Source organism: Mastigoproctus giganteus, chromosome 2 (genome assembly GCF_048544385.1).
Source record: "Mastigoproctus giganteus isolate SK-2022 chromosome 2, ASM4854438v1, whole genome shotgun sequence".
In the NCBI taxonomy this organism is placed as follows: domain Eukaryota; kingdom Metazoa; phylum Arthropoda; class Arachnida; order Uropygi; family Thelyphonidae; genus Mastigoproctus; species Mastigoproctus giganteus.
In genome coordinates this window covers 17936694-17956757 of record NC_143576.1, presented here as the reverse complement: position 1 = coordinate 17956757, position 20064 = coordinate 17936694, and the positions used below count along the sequence as shown (strand labels likewise).

Sequence of the window (20064 nt, the reverse complement as noted above, 5' to 3'; positions counted from 1 at the left end):
ATTTTTTCACTTTCATAAATCATTTGCCTGCTTCCACTGACTAAATATCCTACCCACAGGTATGATGATGACAGCAAAACATCTTGAACACCAACATCAGTTTCATTAATGTTGATTATTTTTTAATTAGAAAATATAACTTAGCCAACTTCAACCTTCCTAAATTCCAACCTTATAATCTCCCAGAAATATGAATCTTCTTATGAATCACCTATGCTCATCTTCAATAATACCCAGATTTTTAGACAACATAAAGAGTTTGCTTCCTGAAATAAAAATAACTTTAACCTCTAACCTTTATTTGCACAAACTTCAACATTAACTTGTTCACTGCTTACTCAATGCATACAAATCAGAAAGTTTTTCAATTACCTGGATGAAAAACCACCTGATTTAAGAACCATTTTCTTCTGATTTGCTAAGCAACCGCTGCCAGAGATTTACTAATTCAACCACAGTGAGAAGAAAGCCCAAAGGCCTTCTGCAATCTAGAAGAAACTCAAGCCATGTTTGCTGAACTCAGTGTATGAAGTACAGAGAACACAGGTAGAGTGAACTTGATAATCACTTATTCTGCATCCATAACAAGTACACAGCCTGACACTTCTTTATAGTTGTTCTACAGTAATGATATCAAATATTCCTGAGTATATAAAATTACTGAATCAGGCTGCCACTTTTAAGCCTAAAATTCTGATGAAAACCTTTATTCAGGTGGGCTAGCTTTAAACAGTTTCAGCAGTGAGTGATTGTTCTGAAAATCCATACTCCACTAGACAATGAATTCCACTAAGTAATTCTGTGAGCATTCTCCAAACTAGTATTTGATTATCTGAGCTGAATCATGAATACACAACCACTCCTGTTCATTCAATACAGAATAAATGATCATTCCTGTTCATTCATGAACCTATGACCACACCCTTGGCAGAGATATGTAATTACCCCCTCTTCAGGGATTTCTCTTTGCCAGCATTATTGACCTTTCTCATGAACTGCTGTGCATCACATTGTTTCCTTCTTCCAACCTTTCGGTCACAATATGGCTTTGGAAGGTTTAAATGGAGTGCAATGATATGTAATAACAGGTGGTTGTCATTGCATGCTGTTATACCCAACCATTAAAGCTCTATAAACTGTAATCCATAAGTTATATATATATATATATATATATTCCTTCATTAAAGTTGGAAGGTGTCTCAACGCTTTTGACAGTACATAGTGTTGTGTGTGTGTGTGCACACTTGTTATTCAGATGTTCCACTTTGTGAAGTAATATGCTGTTTAATAAACCCCAGGGGTTCGTGTCTGGTGAGTATGGGCTTGGCACACCCAGGGTCCTGAGGTGGATATCATCATTCTTCTCTTCTTGGTGACTCTCTCTCTCTCTCTCTCTCTCTCTCTCTCTCTCTCTCTCTCTCTCTCTCTCTCTCTCTCTCTCTCTCTCTCTCACAGGGTAACTTGGGAATTTTTTTTTGGCTGGTGCAGCATAAGCCTCATATAATAATCAGTAATATATCACCATATATTTATCCATAGTAGAAGAAACTACAAAAGTAGTGTAAATGGCATAGATTTTATTGTATCTCTTTGTCACTACCTTCACGAGTTACCATGTGAAAGTAGTCACAATATGAGATATAATAAAATTGATGCTATTTACACTACTTTTGTAGTTTAGTCTACTACTGATAAATGAAAGAGATCAGGGGGATAATTGTGCAGCCAGATATGAAGTTTTCTGAGCAGTGCAGATGGGCTGCCAGAGCAGGTCATGGGGTTTTGTCAAAGATATATAGGAATTTTGCTAGCTGAGACAAGGAGGTGATTATCCCTTTGTATAAGGCAATGGTCAGGCCACACCTTGAGTACTGTATACAGGTCTGGAGGCCTCATTTTAGGAGAGATGTAGAGTTGCTAGAATGAGTACAGAAAAGGGCAACAAGATTGGCGAGGGGAACAAAGGGGTGCACTTATGAAGAAAGGCTTAAGTTCTGTGAGTTGCAGCATCAGGAGACAGGTGATCTGACTGAGGTGTATAAGGCCTTGAATGGTTTGAGCAGGCTCAATGCTAACAGGATACTTCCGCTTACTCAGACTAAGAACCTGAAGGGGGGAGCATAGATTCAAATTGAGGAAAGACAGTTGTAGAATAAATGTGAGGAAGTGTGTCTTTAGGCAACAGGTGGTTGATTGCTGGAACAGACTTCCATCTGTCGTTGTGGAAGTTGATAGCTTAAATAAATTTAAGGCTGAACTAGACAAACATTTGGAGTGACCAGATGGGTGAAATTTTTTTGGCTGATGCTGTATAAGCTTGCATCTTATGCCTCAACTTATGCTAAATATATGGTGATATATCACTGATTTTTATAGTTTATTACCAATCCGTAGCTTATTACGCCTTGTGCGTTTATTCTATTAGCTTTTTAATAATATAATTATGCATTATATAAAATGTATTAGTCAAACCATATGTAATCAAAATATTTCTACATATACTCTTCTTTTTCCCCTAAGTGGTGTACACTTATAACTTCAATTTCGTCTAAAACCCATCTTTTAAAGTATTACACTAAGAATGCTGATGCATTAACTAGCATGATCTTCAAGATGCATCAAACTTTAGGTATTTATTAACAGTCATGTTTCTACTTAACTTAGGTACACATATTTATGTGCAAATTACAGAAAAAAAAGTCTGAAAAATTTACAATATGAAAATAATCTTTGGAATTATATCACATGTTAAAAGAAATTTTTTTTCTACAAGAAAGGCTATATACTAAAACATTTCTGCATATATGTGCAAAATCAAATCATTCAGCCAATACAAAAAGCAGCAAAAATCTGTAAGCTCATGGCAACTGTAAGCTAACATATATTATCTTATAATTTAAAATTTCATGAATAGTATCACATATTAAGCATCTTCATGTTTTCCTTAACAAATCTATGTGCCATTTTCCCCTGCACAATTTCTTAAAACCTGACTAGAAAGAAGTATAGAATAGTCATTTCTTTCTGTTAGCTAATCCGTAGCCACATGTGTATCCTTAACATCACTTATGTGCATATCACTTTTGTATGACTAACATTTATGACTTTTGAACAAAATACACTATGTGGCAGCATCCTAGGAAGATTCCAAATACTAATGAAAAGCTAAGTTTATTAGGAAGCCGTCTTCATAATTAACTTTAAATTCTGTTCAATAAACTACAGATTTTACAACTTATTATTACCCTGGAAGTGGTCAACACAAAAACACTGAAAAACCCCACAGCACGTAACACAGTTCACAGGTTGGAATTCAAATTGGAGCAGGTAAAACTGCATTACTTAATGCTGATCATTCAGCAGTAATTAAATTAATTTGGGTAACCTACTAATCACTACGAGGAATCAAACTATTCTTTTCTGGTTCCATCCATTCTTCTACAATAAAGTTAACAAGTGTCTTCAGCTCCATGTTCACTGCTGACCAGTCACTAAAAGAAAATGAACCATTTTTAACAGTTCAGCTTTTCAAAGAATATTTAATTTAAGGATACTGATTATTTAAATCTAAAAAAAAAAAAAAAAAAAAAAAACTAACAGGATAAATTATTTACTTAGGTCTTGGTCCATATTCAACCTGTATGTTAGTAATTATATCAAAAAATGTGACACAATAGAAAAGCAAAACAATCTATGTGGGATTCTTCTTTGGCAGAAATCTCTCTCATAATTGGCAGACCACATTGATCTAGGAGCTCATGGACCACACACATACATTAGTTCAACAGATAAAAAAATTCTCTGATTAAGGAGCAAAAAAGTGGGCATTCTTAAAGCTGAAAATGTCTAGGACAAAAGGATGCGTATCGGGTGGAAACCGCACAAAGCTATGCACCTGTCATGTGAACAAGGAACTGTTCAGGCAGGTGGAGGACAGTTGGTAATGGTCTGGGGCATGTTCAACTGGCACATGTTGGGACCTCTGGTATGTTTAGATGCATTTCTGAATGGTCCAGGTTAATTGTCCATCCTTGCACACCATATACATTTCATGGTTATCGTGCACCCATAGGGAATGGGCTCTTCCAGCAGGAAGTCTCCCGGCAGATTTTACAACCATGGAATGGCCTCCCTGTTCACCAGACATGAACCCTGTGGAGCATCTTTGGGATGCTGTGGAAAGGTCCATTCAAGCTTTGGATCCTCCACCCAGGAATGCGATGGAAATACCTGTGGAATGCTTTTGTGAACTAGATGATTCAATGCCTCACCATGTGACTGCCCTTATCCGGGCAAAAGGTGGGCCTACCCATTACTAGGTAGGTATCCCACGATTTCTATCCACTCAGTATATAATGAACACGGTAATCTTCAAAGCATATGAAAACAAGTCCAAAATGGGTCACCAACTAGCAGATTATCAATGATTTTTTAGAGACTGTGAGTTATCTGATTTAAATCTCAATGAATATATTTTTTTTTGCATAAAGTAATTATTTTAGTTTTGCTTTGTTGTAAGTTTTCTTAATTTGATGAGTAACATTTAAAATAACAATTATATAAGACCACATTTGGAATACTGTGTTCAAGTATGGAGACTTCAGCTCACCCCACCAAACTAATTCTATTCAAATTGCTGGACAGATAGTTGAAATATACTAACAACACAGATGTTAGTATATTGGAGTTATTGTATTGTGAACAACTGTATTTAGTAATATTTTGGTTTGTCATTTTGTGAAGTAAAACTGCTCACAATATACTTGTATCCTTGTGTTTATTATTAATCAGCTTCTCAATGCATGCTAATTTTGATTAAAAGGGATGCAAAATATGCTTATATAGGTCAGCCTGACAAGTATCACATAGTTCTACAGTTCTACGGAACTACAGTTCTAGATACATGAAACGTGTTCTATCCTCTTCCATCAAACACCTACCATGTCAACTTTAGAGTACTTAAACATTCTCCTTTTTTCTGCTTCATGAGAGAATTTTTCTATCAAGACTATAAACTTTTTTCATAATTGATATGCAATTATTAAAATACAAGTATAAAATAATTTGCTAAATGGATTTAAATATTACAAATGGCCATTCATTTATTACTGCTCAAAAAAAAAAAAATATTACAAAATTTGTTTGGAACAAAGTATCCAATCTCAGTTTGAGCATCCTACATTTTCAATTATTAAGGCTAGTCAAGAAACAATTATTCACAGTTGTTAGTGTTCTGGATCAATACTGAAACCTTTCTTATAACTGCAAGTTTAAATTACAGTAAATTTAAAGGATGGGTTTTTAAATATAGTATTTCAAGAGGACACAAACTAAAGTTGCAAGAATTTAAATTGGGACGTCATGGAAGACATCAATATCAAAACTACGGCCAATGAGATTATTGCCAAATGCATTCTCAAGAAGATTAATTACATTCTAATGGAAATGAGGTGGTGCTCCATCCTGCTGAAATATGATCCTGTCAAGGACACTTCATTCACTTAACTCAGGCAGAATGATGCCCGATAACAACCTAATACACACTGGCAAAAAAAAAAAAAAAAACCACTTTGTATTAACAGAAGAAATACAAATAAATGCAAACAGATGCAAGAAACTGTGATGGGGGGGGAGAAATAAATGCAAATAGATGCAAGAAACTGTGACATGGGGGGGGAGAGGATGTGTTGCCTTGTTGAGTATAAAGATTGCACATGCTTTTCAACTGCAGTAATCTGAAGCCAGAATGTGGAAAACATGTGATCTATCAGACTTTGAAAAAGGTCTTATCGTGGGTGCATGTTTAGTGGGAGCCATGATTCAAGAAATGAAAAACGTAACTGGCTTCTCAAAAGCATAGATCTCAAAGGTATAAGCATGGCAGAAAAACATTACTTCAATGGCAAAGCTGTCATACTCTAAAAAGGACTATATAGAAAAATAAGGCATTCAGTGCAGAAAATTCAACCAAGCCCAAAACTGCCCATACCACATGCAGGGAATTGAAGAAATTGGATATTGGCAGTCACCTGCCTATTTGAAATAAGTGGCAGTTGCCTGTCACTTGTTTAAAAAAAAAACAAAAAAAAAAAAAAAAAACCACTTGCAGTGGTGAGAAAGATTGTGATTGTACAGTGGAACAATGGAAGAAACCACGCAGTCAGATGAACCATGATACACTTTGTTCTGCACTGATGGTACATAGAGGGTGCGGCAAGAACCTCATAAAGCAATTGACCTGCTTGCCTTGTTAAGACAATCCAAGCATCTGGAGGTGGTATCATGGGTATGATGAATGTTTTTTTTTGGCATGGATTGGGCCCAGGGCCGCCATGTTCAGGGTGTGCCCCCGCACATGGGCGGTTCATCAAGGGGGCAGATTTGGGCTCGATTAGCTGAATATTAAAATTAAAAAAAAAAAAAAAAAAAAAAATATATATATATATATATATATATATATAGCCTATATTATTATTTTTTTCACAGAAAGGCTCAAATTCTGTAAAGGTACCCCTGTGTTACGCTACATGACAAACAAAAGGTTATGTGACAGACATGAACTGAGAAAAAAACAGTTGTAATGAGAAGGAAAAGTCAAAAGAAATTATTTGATATACTCTAAAATGCGAAATTCTGTTTTTTTTGCTACTGTTGTAGGCTATTTGATAATCAAAAATCAAAGTTTAGTAGTGAATATGGCTTTAATGATTAGCAACATTTACCACATATACTAGGAACACATGAGAGAAGTGCCCTCATTATTAAAAATAGTAAAAAGTATTGTGAATTCAAACTGTCTTTAAGTAATAAATATATGATTGACGTAATAGAACAGACTGCACGGCACCTAGAAAAAATATTGGCAATCAGTTATTGAACTTGTTTAATATACATAATACATTATTTATCAGGGCAGTGTATTGCTTTTAGAGGTTCTTCCAAAAATTTATATGATAAGAAGAATGGTAACTTTCTAAAATTATAGAAACCGTTGCTAAATTTGATTCAATAATGTTGTCACATTCAAACATTTGGGAGATAATATACAGAATGAAGGAATTCATATAATTTCCGAAGGTATAAAACAAAATATTTTAGATATGGTTAAAAATGCAAAATATTATTCTTTAATTCTTGATACAACTCCGAATATATGCCTAACAGAACAATTAACTCTTGCTATCATCTTAATAAAAATAATAACATTGCAAAAATTCACTAACATTTTTTGGGATTTTGCTCTGTCGACGATACCACTGGCCAGGGATTATACACATTTATTTCATATCATTTAAATTCATTAAATCTTAACATTTCGGATTTACGCGGTTAAGGATATGATAACGGTACAAATATGCGTGGTAGACAACAATGGGCTCCAACAAAAAATTATTGAAGCAAATTCTAGAGCCTTCTTTGTACCATGTTCTGCTCACTGTTTAATTTTAGTAGTCAATGATGCAGTAAAAATTTCGTTTGAGATAATTGATTTTTTTTGATGTTATACAGGAATTAGTTATTTTTCCTTCCTCATCTACTAAGCATTGGGCTATATTAAAATCTCACGTTCAAAATTTAACGCACAAAATCGCTATCAAATACAAGATGGGAAAGTTGAATAGGTGCAATAATGCCTCTTAAAATTAACATTTTGAAAATTTATCATGCCCTCTTGGATATAACTGATGATAATACTAAAGATTCAAGAGCTCAGGCTAATAATCTTATTTCAAAAATAACTTTATTTAAATTTCTTTGCTCAATTATTATTTGGCATGATATTTTAAGCCAAATCAATGTCATCCAGTAAAATGATGCAGAACCCGTCATTTAATATAGAAACAGTTACTGAATATGTTGAAAGTCTTGTAAATCATTTAAAAGATGATATAACAGACCAGAAATTTGAAAATGTTATTAATTCTGCAACACAAATAGTGAATATTTTGGATATCGATCCTGATTTTCCTGAGGTTCAAAAAAGACCAAAGAAAAAAATGTTTGAATATGTTCAAAAATGCCAAAGATAATTTTAAAATACTTTTTTTTCTTGATACTTGAAACTACTCTGTCATCTCTTACTGAAAGGTTTATGCTGTTGAAGAAAGAGAATAATGAAGTGTTTAAAATTGCCCATAATATCAATGCGTTAAAAGAATGGAATGAGGAAGATATATTAAAAGATTGCAAAGATATGCACATGAAATTAAGTGATGACAAAAATTCGAATGATCACGATATTGACGGCATAGCATTTTTTGAGGAAAAATCCTTACAATGCTTTATAAAAAACAGAAATGTCTCCTCACAATTTATTAAATTTTATATATGAGAACAATTTACAGTATGCGTTTCAGAATATTTCAGTAGTCCTAAGAATTTTTCTGACACTACCAGTGTCAGTTGCTCCAGGGGGAAGAAGTTTCTTGAAGCTTAAAATTATAAAAAATTATTTACGATCAACTATGGCACAGGAACATATATCTATATCTATAGAAAATGATATTATGGATAATTTGGACATTGTTGCATTAATCAAGAATTTTGTAGCAGCAAAAGCCCAAAGAATACAAATTATGTAGTTATTTTAATTATAATGTATATGATTAAATTCCGTGATTATATAATACAAATTTACATACCACTAAATATTAATGCAATAGACTGCTATTTGATTATAGTTATTACATATTATATAAGATTATAATATTAGACTAATAGTTACTTGTATACACTGAGTGATCACTGAATTATGACCACATACCTAATACTTCGTAGGTCCTTTTGCCCTCAGTACAGCAGCTATCCGACGTGGCACATTGATTTAACAAGATGTCGGAAGTTCGGAGGTATGGCCAACCAATCTGTGTGTAATGTGGCTAGCAATGCAGGTATGGAGGTGATTGGTGTTTCCAGATGCCTGATTTGCCTTTCCATAGTGCCCCACAAGTGCTCTAAGGGACTGATATTGAATGAGTTCGGAGGCCATTCGATATGCTGGAAGTCAGAACTATATTCCTCAAACCATTCCTGCACATCAAGTGCCCGATGGCTTGACACATTGTCATCTTGGAAGACACTATTGCCATTCGGGAAAAAGTGTAACATAATGGGGTGTACACAGTCAGCAAGCAGTTGACAATAGCGGAGACCAGTGATACGTTGTTCCGCATGCACAGGGGTCCAAGTTCCTGCCATTGAAACATGCCCCACACTATGGTGTCAAAAGTGCATGCCCCTCCACTGGCCTGCACTTTTGATACCATGCATGATGGATAAAGAGCCTCATGTTGTTGACGCCAAATTCGTACACGACCATCCATGGTGTGGAGTAAATAACATGACTTATCTGACCAGCACATCTTCTTCCCATCTTCAAACAATTCAACTTGCATCAGGCAACTCTTTTACGTAAATGAACCTTGGTTAGGAGAGGATGCCGTAGGGGTCGTCTGCTGGTATAGCCCATACGTGCGATGCATAGTTATGCCAGATATTGTTCCGGGTTGGCCCATGTTGTATTGGGTAGTCAACTCTTCAACAGTGCTGCGCCTGTTTGAGTCGTCAGACCCGGCACTCATCTCTAACATCAACCTTTCGCTAACCTTTGTAGTTTTGCCGTCGGGTTGTTGTTTGACCTCTTTGACGCTAGTCCTGCTACACTTTACCAACGGCGACTCTCGAACATCCCACCAGTTCAGCCGTTTGGGAAATCGAGGCACCGGCTTGTCGAGCTCCCACAATCTGTCCTTTATCAAAGTCTGATAAATCCTTCCTTTTATTCATCACGCTCAGAATTTTCCTATTTACTGAACCCACTGACACTTTATCACTCAGTGTATGTAATCTTTTTGTGCCGCCAAAAAAATATTTTGTTATTTTATATATATATATATATATATATATATATTTATTTATTTATTTTTTTTGTGATATATTGAACAATAAGTTGAACTGAATGTACTTTGATTACTAAAATAATAATAAATAATTTTAAATTCTTTTTTAGTGATACTTATTAACAAGTTGAACTGATTATTATCATACTATGCAATCTTTATTTTTTCTGTTTTTTTATGATATATTTAACAATACTTTGAACTGGTTGTACTGTGATTAGAATAATAAATATATAATAAAATTTTAAATTATTTTTGTAACCCCTTTCTAGTAGAGGGCAGTCTTAGGAAAGTTTGCGCATGGGCGGCTGACACCCATGCGTCGGCCCTGATTGGGTCCATTGATACCAGTGGAAGGTTGAGTGTCATCCAGCGAGTACCCAAATTTTGTATCAGATCTATTGCACCTTGCATATTACACTTTTATCCCAAAGGTGATGGTCACTTTACAGATGGCAATGCAACAGTGCATGTGTCAGAATTGTGCAAGAATGGTTTGAAGAACATGATGTGGATTTCCATCATTTTTCTTGGCCTTCACATTCACCTGTCTCAATCCTATTGAGAATGTGTGGAATATGCTGGAGAGAGCTTTTGGCTACAAATTCCTCCTCCTCTAACTTTGTTGCAGCTATGCAAAATTTGGTGGAAGAATGATTATAGTTAGACCAAAATGCACTAAAACATCTTATAGAATCCATGCCATGCCATACATTTGCTGTTACTAGAAACAAATGGTGTGTGAATATGGTTTTTCACAGTCAACCATTTCTACTATAGTGAAACAAAAAGAAAACCTTAAAAAAGTTAAAGTAAGTGATGAATCTAACACAGTCCAAAAAGGCAGAGAACTGATTGTAGAAATGGAGAGGATTTTGCTGCTCTGGATAAAAGAAAAACAAATGAAGGGTGATATAGTTCCTAGACAATACATTTGTGAATGTGCAAAGCAGATTTTTAGGACTTAAAGACTAAAACACCTTCAGCTAGTGATATGCAATATGGGGACTTTAAAGCCAGCAAAGGTTGGTTCAACCATTTTAGGAAAAGGACCAATATTAAAAGTGTCATAAGGCCTGGAGAGGCTTGAAGTGCTTATCAGGAAGCAGCTGAAAACTTTAAGGTGGAGTTTCAAGAGCTCGTTGAGAAGGAGGGTTACCTTCCTCAACAAGTCTTTAATATAGACGAAATGGGCCTCTTTTGGAAAAGGATGCATAAGCGAACATACATCACAAAAGAAGAGGCCTCGTTGCCTGGTCACAAGCCTATGAAGGATAGGCTTACTCTGCTATTAGGGTCCAATGCCTGTGGTGATTTTAAACTTAAGCCAATGTTGGTTTGCCACTCAGAAACTCCCAGAATATTTAAACAGCAAAAGGTCATCAAAAGCAGGTTGGGTGTATTTTGGCGGTGTAACAAGAAGGCCTGGGTGACAAGATGCTTCTTCAATGAATGGGTATTTTAAGTGTTTTGTCCTTCAGTCAAAGGTTACTTAAAAGAAAGAAAAAAAAAAAAAAAAACTTCCTTTAAAGGCACTGTTAATTTTGGATAATGCTGCAGGTCATGATCTCCAACTTGCCCAATCTCTGTAGGAGCAATTTAACTTCATTACTGTCAAATTTCTCCCACCCAATACCACCTCTCTGCTTCATCCAATGGATCAGCAAGTGATTGCCAACTTTAAAAAAATTTACACAAAGAAGATTTTTACACAAGCTTACGAAGTGCTTTGAAGAGACTTCAGGAGACAGAGCCATCACCTTAAAGGAATTCTGGAAGACCAGGTTTAACATCTTAGACTGTGTACAAATGAGTGTCAGTTCTTGGAATGAAGTTTCAGTTCAGTGCCTCAATGCAGCCTGGAAGAACTTAAAATCATGGATGACGGAAGAACTTGCAGTCATCCATGATTTTGAAGGATTTGAAGCTGAAGGTGTTCTAGAGCAGGAAATTATCACTCTTGGTGAGTCCTTGGCTCTAGAGATTGATGCGGCATATGTGGAGGAGTTAACTGAGGACCATAAAAGGGAGTTGACAACAGAGGAGCTCCAGAAATTAGAGCAGATGGGCAAGCATGGAGATGAGGAACGAGGAGGATGACTGAGTAGCAACAACTCAAGAAATTAAGGACATGTTTGCTACATGGGATATTGTGAACAGGACAGTAAGAAAAATCCCAGATATTGAAACCACTGAATTCAAATTTGAAGATCAGGTGTTAAGTTATTTCAAGAATCTTCAGAGAAAGCGCCAAAAGCAATCCGCTTTGGACAGTTTTTATACTATAAGTAGCAAGAGGCAGCGATCAGAAAGAACACCAGATCCTGAAGGTTGTCCTGATATCTTGATTGTAAAAGATTCTCTTCCAGCTCCATACCACACCACCATTGACCCAGCTTTTCCAATGTAAGTTAAATGAAAATTACGATTTTTGTTTTTTTTTTTTTAATGTTTTTAATTATCAATTATCATTTTAAACAATTTTTTTTTGGGGGGGGGGGATAAGTAAAGATGTGTGGCACCATCAATTTTTTTTATCTTTTTTCTTTTTTTTTTAAATTTTTATCATATGCTACTGTTTATTCCGGTGTATAAGACACACCATAATTTTAGGGCAAGTTATTTTTAGATAAAAGGTGCATGGTATACACTGGAAAATACGGTATTCAGTATTCTATATAAAACTAATAGAATTTCTGTTATAAAAATCGCCTTTTACAGAGATAAATAGCTTAGTTATATAGCGAAAATTTCAACTTCCGAGAACTTGGAATGACTTATCACAAAAACAGTGTGTTTTTTTGATAAGTCGGGTTCACATTATGATATTTTCATGATACAATGGTGTCTCTGGAACAAATTAATATCGTAAAGCGGGGGTCCACTGTGTATATATGTATATATATATTTTTTTTTTTTGACATGCTTTCCAGTAGGTTAAAAAGTGTCCATGATGTTCATATCAATATATTGCCTAGATTTAAATACCATAAGCACTCTCTTTTTTAAATTTGTATTTCATGAATGAATATTACTTGATAGAAACCAAATAAATTTAAATTCATTTTAGAAGTTATTTTATTCTCAAAATACATATAAATACATAATTAAAAAATAATAAATTTTAGCATTCAGTTAAATTAATTTTTTAAATCAAAATTAAATTAAAAAACACAAATATTCAATATTCATGGTTCATTTCAAAATTAACAACAAAAATTATGAACAAAGCTGTGACTAAGCTATTCAGTCATACCGAACAGATAGTGCTAAACTGAATACATTTCTGTGAGTACAGATAATGTAGAATTTGGCACAGATTTACAATTTCAGTAAATACTATACTCAATGTAATTTTATGGGTTGTATTTTGATCAAAAGGTTTTTTAGAAATTCCATTTTTAAGTTCATAGAGGTATTCTTTGTCCCTTCCTTAAACATAAGTTTTTGTTTTACATTAAAACTAATTTGGTGAAAGGAAAAATTGGTACAAACCAATGTTATTCAAGATCATGACATATACAATATTAATTTGTCATTACAGAAAGGGTTGCATTCAAGCTGAGTACTTATTGTTTTTTGTGTTATATGACCACCTTTTCCAACTCTGGTGTCTATCCACAATCCATTACAGATGTACATTAAATACAATTTTAAATGTGCAACTTCTCATATACTGTATAATACGTAAGAATATCCAAATTTCTTTCTTAAGAAACAGTAAAAAAAAGTATGTAGAATATGTTTGCATAGGGCATCCTGGCAAATTAGCAAAACTATTAAGCTGAAGTAACGGAAAAATGAAGTTTAAGGGTTTTTTTGGCTAGCTAAAAAAACTCTTAAACTAAGTGACACCCACAATGTTTATTTTGCTGACTGGTATTTGGTGTACCTTACAGTAGTAGGCATATTAGGAGAATAACAAGAGTCAGTAAGCTGATTTTCACTGAGATTAGTCTTAATAGTATTTGGTAGGATATATATTAACTGGTTAATTCTGACTGCAAAGAGTGTGAAGTTGAATAATAATTGTGGTGGAACATCTTTATGTACAAACGATTTAGAAAGGATATTACAGTAAATAAACTTGAAATGTTCTGTTTCCTAGAAAATGTTGGACGAGGACTGGTAGTTAGCACCTTTGAATAAATTGTAATTCCAATTGGTATCAAAAACTTTTCAATTTCGAGATAACCCGCAACTGGATTCAAGTCAATTCAGTGCCAGAAAATTCATTGTACAATAGTTTGGTGCACGACAGTTGTTTACAATATAACGTATGACAGTTTTGTGTATGAGGTGATCTAGTGCACCACATTTCTCTGTATGTGAAAATTTGGTGAAAGACAAGTGGTGGCTATGACAGTTTGGTGAATTTTATGCAAGAATTTGGTGTATGACAAAGCAAGTCTGGAAATGCAAACTTTTAACGTGCTATGCTGTAAATAGTTAATTTAGTGCACAGTACAGTTCCTATTTTGATATAGTGCACTATCCCTTTTGCTTTTGGGCACGTTAGCATGTGTGCGTAAAGCACATACTGTCTTCACCATGTTCATCTGTCCCAACGTAATAACTTGACTCCTAGTGGATGGATTTTCATAAAATTTTATATTTGGCTCTTTAGAAGGATTTGTTAATCCCTCGCAAATTCCATAAAAATTAGAAAAACAGAATACTGTGGGCCCCAAAGAAAAAGGGGCCGACAGTATTCTGAAGATATTAGGCACATACCTACTTTCCACAAATTAAATTTATTAAAAAATATATTCTTGTATTTTTTCTATTATTTTCTAAATTTTGGTATTCCTCCTGTCTAAGTGATGAAAATTTCTCTTAGTTTCCCAAACCTTTTACTTCACTGATATTCTTTATTTCTAGTCTCCATGTGAGACACCAAATTGTTATGAATACACCATGTTGTTATTCTCACCAAACTGTCACAGGGAACAAAATGCATACTCACCAAATTGTGACATAGACTGAAAGATTATATATCAAATTGCCTCATTCACTGAATGCTGTACAAAAGAATTGGATATGTTTGTCTCCATCTTTACCCCTGGGTTTTGATGATGGTTGATTTTCATATTGAAAGCCATATGATTTTTATAGACTGTGTTTCAAGATGCCACTTAAGTTCATTTATGTATTAAGTTTTTCAAGTATTTTACATTAAGAGGCTTGTAAGGGTTATAGGTTGAAAATTAGTATTAGTAGTGGCAAATTATGCAAGAAAGCAAGCTTATACAATATTAGCAAAAAAAAAAAAAAAAAAAAAAACACCACACTTCCCACATCACCTATCTATTTTGTCTAACAGTTTGTCTAGTCCTTTGAATTTTTTCAAACTACACAGAAAGGAGAGAATTCATGGGATACCTGGTTCCTGAACAATGTGATGCTGTTACCCCTCTTGCTAGTGGACGAACTCACTGCTTGGCAGGTATATAGGTACACTGCATTCATGAAGACGGTAATTCAATGTCAGTATGGATAAACATTGTGAATTAAATGACTTTGAAAGAGAGATGATAGCGGGTGCCCGACGCATAGATCACTCTGCTGTGGAGGTGGTACAGAAATTGCACTATCCCTGTTCGACAGTATCAAGAGTGTATTAGGAATACGGCATTTCCGGAATAACATCTCATTATGGACAGCGCTGTGGGCAGAGAAAGGTGGTGGACGAACGTTGTGATCTGTCTCACATTGTTTCAACCAACTGGAGAGCGACAGTGCCACAAATCACCTCCGATTTCAATGTGGGAGGTGCCAGAAATGTTTCCACCAAGACCATCATTAGCTAAATAGGTTATGGGAGTCGCCGACCCACCAGAATCCCATTGCTAATGCCACGACACAGGACTCGACACCTCAACTGGGCGAAAGAACACTGGCACTGTACCTTGGATGATTAGAGACAGGTCTCCTGGTCCAATGAGTCCAGTTTCCAGTTATTTCGAACATACAGGAGGGTGTGTATCTGGTGGAAACTACACAAAGCTATGTACCCATCATGTCAACAGGCAGGTGGGTGGTCGGTAATGGTCTGGGGGCATGTTCAACTGGCACATGTTGGGACCTCTTCTACGTCTAAACGCATCTCTGAATGGTCCAAGTTACGTGTACATCCTTGAAGATCTGCATCCCTTCATGATAATTGTGCACCTACAGGCCAATGGATTCTTCCAGCAGGATAATGCACCTCCCCACAGAGCCGTGGTGACTAGAAAATGGTTCGAAGAGCATTCTGCAGATTTTATCACCATGGAATGGCCTCCTCGTTCACCAGACATGGATGGAAATATCTGTGGAACACATTCATGAACTAGTGGACTCAATGTCTTGCCATGTGACTGCCCTTATCCGGTTATGGGCGAAAGGTGGGCCTCCCTGTTACTAGATAGGTATTCCATGATTTTTGTCCACTCAGTATACATATTTCTACAACACCAGATGGAAGTCTGTTCCAAAAATCAGCTATTTGATGGCCGAAGACAAATTTGAAACTGGAATAGGATGTGTGCCTCATGTGCATAGCCTGAGCTATGCACACGAGGCACACATCCTATCTCAGTTTGCCACAGAAAAGTAAAATTAATGTCATTAGTGGCCAAGTACAGTGTTTGTAGTACTAAATAATTAAATGGTTCTCTCCTCTTTCTGGGCTCTTTTTGCTTGGCACTTTTAAGAAAAAAGAACTACCTAACAAAAAAATTTAAAACTGGCAAAAAAAAAAAAAAAGTTATAGTAAAGCTGTATTGAAGGCACATAGTGATTACTTGGCTACAGGTGCTTGGCACCTAGGGTCTTGCATGTATTGGTGATGGGTCCATTTATATTTGGCTGAGTTGATAGATTACAATAGCTGATGATTAGTAGTGTTTTATAATATATTATATTTTTGTAATTTAGCTATATCTTGCAGTAAATATGATTTCCATTAAAAACAGTCAGCATGTATGAATCACGATGATATGGTTCAAGCGGGGGGGGGGAACTGACATTGATGGGTTACCACCTATGAGTCAGTCTTCTTGCTTATACTGACTGCAGCATGTATCCAGAACCATCCATAATTAATCGTGATGCATTTCTGCATGTTCAATGTAAGATGTGTATTGATCTTAAGTTAAAACTTGGCATTGTGCTGGATCAGAGTGTGGTTCTGAAGACAGAAGTAGATGCCTTGGAAAAGTAATAAACCTTGGGGGACTTACCAGCTATTCAGTGCTCCACTATGCCAAATGATACTCTGTTAAAAGATTATAGCCCCAGAAATAGATAATCAGGACCTGCTTTCTTTGGTTCTAAGTGAGATAATATTTGTGGAGAAATCAACGGTCAGGTAAACAGAAAATTTTCTATGATGAAGATATATGATCTTGCGGTGCCATACTGTGAGTGTCATACGGTACTGTGAGACACCGTACGGTACTTGCAGTGTCATACGGTACTGTGAGACTTGCTTAAATTTTAGACGGATGGTCAGTTAAATTCACTGGGCAGTGCTTTCAATATCATTAATTACATATTTTTCACCCATACTCTCTCTTTGGCAAAAAGGGTTTTTCTTCTGTAAATATAGATGCAAAGTAACTGTTGAGTTTATCTGCAACGTCAGCTGGGGTATCTAATACTATCCCACATCCATTACATAAGGGTGCGATCTGGTTTGTCCCCTTCTTTGAATTTATATATGTGAAGAATTCCTTATCCACTCTTTGCTCTCTTTGCCAGCAATTTTGGATAATCTGCCTTTGCCATCCTAACCTTTTCTGTGGCACTATTACAGATCACTTTGTAGCTGTTAAAGGATTCAGTACTTTTTATTGCTTTGTAACTTTTCCATGCCGTTGTTTTCTGCTGAAGTAATCCAGCAACTTCATTATTCATCCAACTTGGAATCCTCCTCCTCGTTGAGTATTTTTTTAATGGCATATACACATTCAAGGCTTCTGTGATTAATGTTTTAAAGGCATACCAAGCTAGGTCTGCATGTTCTTTTCCAGCAATTCCAATGTGACAAGGATTCTCTTTTGTAGTTTTTGTTCTTATTTAACTTGGTCACGATGTTCCAAACCTGTATAGGAGGGAGGTTATCGTGGTTTTTAATCTGTTGTATAGCTTGGATAGCACTAATGGAGTCTGTATAAATAACACTGCTTGTGCAATGTTTGTTGAGAATGTGAAATAAATTTGGATAGCACAGAGTTTTGCAGTATAACTGCTACATTCAATAGGGAGTTTTTTGGCTATGTAATGTTGGGAAATAATGCTGCTGCAGAAACCAGTGTCAGTTTTCGACCCATCCATACAGATGGGTGTTGCATGTTGGGTTCTCGACAAGGCACGAATTTGCAGTATGTTCTGTTAGGATACAGTGGGTGCCTCCATAGCTGGGTAGGCAGGAGCAGCAGTGCATAGCACACGTTTCTTGATTAGACAGGGGTTCGAGCCCGTGACCACCAAATGCGGAAAGGTCAAGGAATGACCACTGCATATCCCTGGAGCAATATGGCGTTAGTTGCTAATGCTCCTAAAAATCAAATAACAATAACATTAACAGGATACAGTGTGTTTTCCCCACACTGTGAATGAAAGGTCACATGGCGGTATATGATATGTCCAAGATGGGACCATATGAGAGGCAGTATCTTACCAAGGTCAAGTTGCCAGTTCAATGAGCAGGGAGCAAAGGCATATCCCTGTTGATGGGTAAGCTATGTAAAGGTTCTCCCATTTGAGCAAGAAAAGTCCATTCCAAGTAGGGTTGTCCGGTTGCCCTTTGAATTTTTCTGTTTAGTTCAACAAAAGCATTTGTCTGCGTCAATGCAAGGAGGTATTTGCTTCAGCATATAAGCTCTGAACTGGAAATGTACAGTATGCCCCTAGTGCAAGATGAAGAGAACTGTGGTGTATGGGATCAAGCACTTGGATTAGCAAAGCTGTAGACTGCAGAACTGTAGTCTAGACACGGCTATTAATTCACGGTACAAATGCAGTAGTGTGTAACAGTCGGCTCCTCACGTTGTGCCAGTAGTACTTTTAAGATGTTTAACTTTTTGAGACAAGTAATCTGGAGCTCTTTTATATGTTCAAGGAAGGAAAGTTTCTGGTCAAAAACCACACCAAGAAAGCTGACACTAAGAACCACTGGGATGATTTGATTTTCTAAGTGAAGCTCTGGGTCTGGATGTGGGTTTTGCTTCCCACAGAACTGTATCCTGACAGTCTTTTGGACCATTTAATAACCTTGTTGATGGCACCTTGCAACTGTCTTTCTACCATTTGCATATTAAAGGAATGGCAGGAGATACTGAAGTCATTGGCATACAGGGTAGTGGACACTATTTGTGGTAGGTCCTGTGTTATTGAATTCATTATGTTAAATTGGGTAGCACTTAGCACTGAACATTGTGGGACCCCTTCTTCCTGGATAAAATTTGTAGATAACTGGTTGACTCTAACTTGACATGAGTGGTGATGTAGGAAGTTTTTGATAAACTGTGGCAGGTGTCCATGTAGTCCTAGATTATATAGGTTTCATATTATTCCATATCTCCAAGCTGTGTCAAAGGCCTTTTCTATGTCAAAGAGGACCAAGACATGGTGTTCTTTTCATACAAAAGTGTCATGTTTATTTCTGCCACGATCCGGAAACTACCTTGTACCAGGTTAAGGAGGTTATTTTGAACTAGAAACCAGGGTTAGGTGGGCATTAATAATTTTTTCCAGGGCCTTGCTCATATATCTTGCAAGTGCAATAGGTTGGTGATTAGTGGATTTGTAAGATCTTATCCTGGTTTTGGAAATGCTGACATAAGCATGACACAATTTGTCGGAGAATGTATTTTCTTTGAATATTCTGTTGAAGTAACAATGTCGTAAGGGCTAGCTCAGTAAGATGTGCTATCATGATATAATGTATTCCATCTGACCCTGCTGCACTGAGTTTGGTGGTGGCTAGAGCACGCTACAATTGTGAAGGGGAGATTGTATGCAGCATTAGATGTTGATTCGAAGTTGATGAAATGTTTCTCAGCCTGTGCCTTATATACATGAAAACGAGGTGGATAAGATGTAATAGCTGAGATTTTCATGAACGATTTGCCCAATGTATTCACAATCTCCACTGGTTTTGTAACATCAAAACCGTTAA

General features: G+C 36.0%; 1 protein-coding gene across 1 annotated transcript in view; it reads right to left on the bottom strand.

Moving 5' to 3' along the window:
* Positions 1-2808: 2808 nt before the first annotated feature.
* The window catches only part of Pgm2a (phosphoglucomutase 2), a 184905-nt gene continuing 167649 nt past the window's right edge, over positions 2809-20064 (bottom strand). Inside the window, exon 16 of the mRNA XM_090390365.1 lies at positions 2809-3491. Within this exon, the coding sequence (XP_090246491.1) occupies positions 3389-3491 (103 nt within the window). The 3' untranslated portion in view covers positions 2809-3388. The remainder of the gene's footprint in view (positions 3492-20064) is intronic.